Source organism: Eurytemora carolleeae, unplaced genomic scaffold (assembly GCF_000591075.1).
Source record: "Eurytemora carolleeae unplaced genomic scaffold, Eaff_2.0 scaffold33, whole genome shotgun sequence".
NCBI lineage: Eukaryota > Metazoa > Arthropoda > Copepoda > Calanoida > Temoridae > Eurytemora > Eurytemora carolleeae.
This window is the reverse complement of record NW_019396220.1, coordinates 87,225-92,570: the sequence shown is the minus strand read 5'-3', so window position 1 is coordinate 92,570 and position 5,346 is coordinate 87,225. Positions and strand designations below refer to the sequence as shown.

The following is a 5,346-nucleotide window of genomic DNA, read 5'->3' as shown; positions in this document are numbered from 1 at the left end:
ATCATGAACAATTTAAGTACGTAGTTGCTCCTTTTCTTGATAAGAGGTATTTGAACAAAGGTCACTTAAAGGGACTGTAAGCGTAATTTTAAGTGACCATTCATGAAAAGATTGCATTGTCCGATTCACAACGGTATTCATGAAGCATTTATCTGATCAATAATGTGGAAAATGTTGCCGTTTTAATACTTCGTCAGACAAAGCTTTTAAGGGTACCGTTGTGAATCAAGCATTGCAGGAAAATTACGCTTTAAAATAAAGGAGGATAAGTTAGCTTATTAAATACCTGAAGTGTGTTTTGATTGATTTGAGTATCCTTATCCCCCAAACTATCATCAGGACCTAAAATTACTTTAATCTAGCACTTAAATATAAGGGTTAGAAACACACAACCAAAATGTCAAACTCATTCCGAATTTTTTTTTAATAATTCTGATGTTTTTAAAAACTGGACTTATTTGCCCTTTTGTATTGATTTAGTTTAAATATTAAATTCTCTATTTCTATTTCATTTACTAGTCATATTTATCTTGTTTGGAAAGAAAAAGTAAACTATATTAATTTCGTAATAAATTCATCTTTGAAATTTACTGCTTGGTAGTTTAGTTTTTTAAAGATATATTTTGGTTTAATAGTTATAAATTATAATATTGTGTATAAATATATTATGCAATGTAAAGTTGTATCTAGAGGAATTAAATAATGTTGTATAATAAATATATACAGTCACTGTATATATTTACTTTGTAAGTTCGTACATCAAAGTAAATGTAATTAATAGCTTGCAATAACGTTTTTGTTATTTTATATTGAGAAACTGAAATATTCGGAGATTAATATATAATTGAATTCCTCAACTTTTTTTGTAAAAAAATTGCTTTGAAAAAAAACACAGTTTCGCAAAACTTAACACTGTATTAACTGTATTTCTCGCAAAATTGCGCTATTCCGCTGTATTTTGCTTAACAAATTCTTAGTAAAAGGTTGAATAAAGGTGTAAACTGTATAAATTAGTTTACTTGCCTTAAACTTTATTTTGCAACCTGATGGCACAAATGCACAATGCAAATCAAGATGTGCACAATCTTACACAAAAATTGAGCAGCATTTTGCCAATTAATCATTTTAAACTTAAGATAGAAACCAACGCGTAGCATTTTATATGTCTAGGCCTACAAAAAAAGTTTCATTGAGTTGAAAAGGTAAAACCAAAGGCCAAGGCGTTGCGACGCTTCAAAGCTGTGGCTGTATAAAATATTGATGACTTAGATTCAGTATTGTATTTATCTCAGTGAGCATAAACCTTTGTTATTTTAATCATATACATTTTACTAGAAGTAGTCAACACTTGAAATATCAAAGTTTAACACCACACAAAGATTCAGACATCTTTAACAACTATGCATCAATTTTCAATTTTCAAATTTCTTATCGTCCCTCAATTTGAAGATTTTTTAACTAAAAGTAACTAATTGAGACTTGAGAGCAGCATAATCATAATTTTTGAATAAAACCTCATTTGTTTGATTCTGTGCTGAAATTGTAAATTTTGGTAAATTTGCAATAACATGTTTTGTGAAAAAATTTACGTTTTCCACAATACTTCTGGTTTTGCACAAATTACGAGAAAAATTGCTCAAAAACGCGCTGAACTTATTGCGCTTCTTGCGCAAAAAAGTATTTACGCGAAAATTAGGCAAATTTTGCGCAACAAATATGGTCATATCGTGGAAACCCTATAGGTGAAAACCTTATAGCTTTTATTGTTTTAAGAAAACAAACCTGGTTGAAGCCTCATATCTTTATTCTCCTTTGAGTCAGTCTCATACTTTCCTTTTCAAAAAAATAAAGCATACGATGATGAATTATATAATTAGCAAATAAAATGTACTTTATCAAGGAATTAATTACTCCAATATTCTCTAGTTTTCTAATCATATTGCAAAGCATAGATATAAGAATTAGAAAGTTTCCGGCGACTAATCAGTTCCATTTAAACTTAAAAGTTTGAAGGGATTAGTACTGAATCATAGAACGAAGTACTACTCCTTTGATTGTTAAATTACAAAATGTCCAGTACAAGCTTCATTGATTGTTTATTTACAAAATGTCCAGACCAAGCTTCATTGATTGTTTAATCACAAAATGTCCATACACTCCCTTGATTGTTTAATTACAAAATGTCCAGACCAAGCTTCATTAATTGTTTAATTACAAAATGTCCAAACACTCCCTTGATTGTTTAATTACAAAATGTCCATACACTCCCTTGATTGTTTATTTACAAAATGTCCAGAACAAGCTTCATTGATTGTTTAATCACAAAATGTCCATACACTCCCTAGATTGTTTAATCACAAAATGTCCAAACACTCCCTAGATTGTTTAATCACAAAATGTCCAAACACTCCCTAGATTGTTTAATAATGAAAATTACCAATGTATGACGTGAGGTACTTCTCCACCGGATTATATTGAGCAAATTTTATTTTATTTTTCTTGATTGGAGACCCAAAACTACTTCGAGAGGATGGACGAGAATTCAGGGCACTAAAATCAAAATATTTCTCATATAAAGAATCACAATGCACAAAATAGAAGTTAAAGGTGAAATTAATGCGATATTACTGGTACAACTTTGCAACCTCATAGCTTCTATATTTTTTTTATTCTCAAGTACAATAAAAGTTAATTTATCCGTTTCATAATAATTTGTTTTCTCAAAAGCTCTTCAAGAAAAGGTGTTATAATTGAAAGATTTTAATCTTACGTTTAAATAAAATACTTTAGTTTGAAGTGGACCATAAATGCTCTAAAACAGCTGGCCAAATCGTAACTGGGATAGGGTTCAGTTGAAATATTCATAAAATTTGAATTAAAAACCTTAAATACGTGCATGGAATCATAGGTAAGTAATGTTGGTCAAAAGTGGATGAAGATTGTAAATAGTGATAAGCAATAACTTGTTAACTTATATTGTATGCGCGGTACAGATATCGTTACACACCTTATGCCTCTAGAGTCATTTTTATTTTGAACTGTTACAGCATTCTCGTTCACCTTGGAAATGTTTTCTTTGCTCTTAGAATGGGTTTCTTTGTTATGAAACTTATTTTCTTGAACTTTTATTTGTTTCTCAGAAACCCTGTTTTTCAATTCAAACTTCTTGTTGTCCTTTTTTCTCTTCCCTTTTTTCTCATGAAGATTTAGAGGAACCTCAAGGTGATCTAAATTAAGAAATAATTAAATTAAAGTATAAAAATCATAATTTTCGTTAAATTGCCATTTATTTCAAGTTGATAACTTTAACCTGGAGTTCTTACATCATTTTTTGAAAAAACTAAAACCCCAAATAAGCTACCTATAACTAAAGGACCAGCAGCAACTGCAGAAGAAACTACTAAACCCATCGTGTTCGAAATTTCTAAAAAATGGATTAAAGTTTAGGGGAAAAATGAATACATCTATAAAATTTAATACTTTTAAAGTTAAACATCGATCGGATCCGGAAAACTAATGCTTAACTTTTTATCTTTGTACATTTCGACAAAATTAACATTTTACTCAAAATTACGGCCGGATGTTAACTTGTGGGATGTTCGCAATGTTTAATTTTTTTTAACAATTCATGTTCATAAAATAATGCAGTACGAGATATAGCTAATAATTCTATATGTTTATCTTTTTTTCTCCTTTCTTTCCCAGCACGTTGAAGTATTGGTAACCTTTCACGCATGATATCGAAATCCAATGTAGGCACTTTTTATACCCTTCTTTTTTATTCTAACATCTTGAAATTTCATGATCTGACAGAAGTAGAAATGAAAAGAATTTTTCCGTAAAAGATCCAAAGGAATTGAGTCTTTGCCACAAACTCTGAATTTATAATCCCTTTGTCTTTGGAACCCAATGTCGTAAATCTTTGATATTTCAAACTTATATTATTTGATCTAGCAGAATTCATGGTTTGAAATATCTAAGGTCTACGACATTGGAATCCAAAGATATAGGGTTTAGAAAAGCAGAGTTTGTGACAAAGGCTCAATTCCTTTACAGAGCCGGGTCTGGGACGAGAGATTAAATGGCCGGTCGGTTATTCAAAAATATCTAAAATAGTCAGTAACTTTTATTAATTGAGCTGCTTATCTTGAATTAATATTTCTGAAAGCCCTAGATCTTCTTTTACATTTGTTAAAGTTGAACAATATTTTTTTAGATTTTCAGCTTTAATTTTTTTCTTTAAGCGCTATAGAACTTTATACTTTTCGGCGCGGTGGTCTGTACTATAACTATAGCACTGTATACTTTACGGCGCGGTGGTCTGTAGTACTATACTATAGTAACTATAATCATAGTGTAGAAATATCTACAAAACAAACCCTCTACAACGAATTACTCAGGGGATATACCCACCGGTATCAAATAAAATAAATTTTTCCAACTTAAAATGAAAATCTCCAGAAGGTGTAAACAAATTTTTTAATTCCGTGCGTTATTCATATTTTTTACATATCAATTTTTCTTGAATATACACCAGAATTAAATTTAGCATTTCTTAAGTGGCATGGAAAAGGGTTTTTTAATGTATCATGTTATACGATGTTATGCAAAATTAGCATTGCATCTAAAAATGTATTTTGCTCATTCTTAACATAATTCCTGTAGAGCTTTCCAAAACTGTATCATTTGTCGTAAATGCACTAAATTTAAGACCCTAGAGTTAAAATATTAATCTGATAGTTTTTGTAAAAAAGCAAGAGTAGTATTCTACACTTTAGAATTCCTTTTTAACTTTTGCAAAAATACTAAGAAAAAGTTTAATCCGTAAGAGCGCTGAGATCTGTTTCCCAAATTTGAATTTATTGTTTCAATTTTTCCTTTTTGAATTAATGTAATAATTTTTATCGTGTTCTAGACGTTAAACATGTTTCATACAGGGCGTTTCACGAAAAATGACAGCTGAGAGACGACTTGAATATCGTCTCTTACCTTTGTAATAATTTGTGCCATTCATTCGTCAAATCAATATCAGAAGCTAAATACCTCAGGTCCTAGCATTTTTAAAATGTGGCCTGCAATTTTTGTACTTTCAAAATTACCAGAGAAATGACGAACTTCATCGAGAATTCGACAATTTTTATCTATTTAATAAATTGAAATATGAATTAAATCCTTAATCTCTCCACTAATATTGAAAGCACAAACAGTTAAACCACATTTGATAATGTCAGGACTACGCAAGTTTATTGTAAATGTTTCATGAATCAGGTTGACAAATAAATGCCGCTAATTATTTTTATGATCAAAGACGATCTTTAATTTCTCTTTCTCTTCAGTGTCATGTTA

At 30.0% G+C, this 5,346-nt stretch overlaps 1 protein-coding gene across 1 annotated transcript; it reads right to left on the bottom strand.

Moving 5' to 3' along the window:
- Window positions 1–250: 250 nt before the first annotated feature.
- LOC111698495 (uncharacterized) lies at window positions 251–3,420 on the bottom strand. Its single transcript, XM_023468849.1, has 5 exons — window positions 3,362–3,420; window positions 3,008–3,227; window positions 2,438–2,550; window positions 1,783–1,833; window positions 251–342 (listed from the first exon to the last, which is right to left on the bottom strand). The coding sequence occupies exons 1-5, from the start codon at window positions 3,408–3,410 to the stop codon at window positions 251–253; spliced, it is 525 nt and encodes a 174-aa protein (XP_023324617.1). The 5' UTR covers window positions 3,411–3,420.
- Between the last annotated feature and the right edge of the window lie 1,926 nt (window positions 3,421–5,346).

Excerpts from the sequence above, each read along its gene's own strand:
- LOC111698495 (XM_023468849.1), bottom strand. The coding sequence starts at position 3,410 with ATGGGTTTAGTAGTTTCTTCTGCAGTTGCTGCTGGTCCTTTAGTTATA. Across the intron at positions 3,228-3,361 it reads TGCTGGTCCTTTAGTTATAG|ATCACCTTGAGGTTCCTCTA; the intron begins GTAGCTTATTTG and ends TTCTTAATTTAG. Across the intron at positions 343-1,782 it reads AGATATGAGGCTTCAACCAG|GTCCTGATGATAGTTTGGGG; the intron begins GTTTGTTTTCTT and ends AAGTAATTTTAG.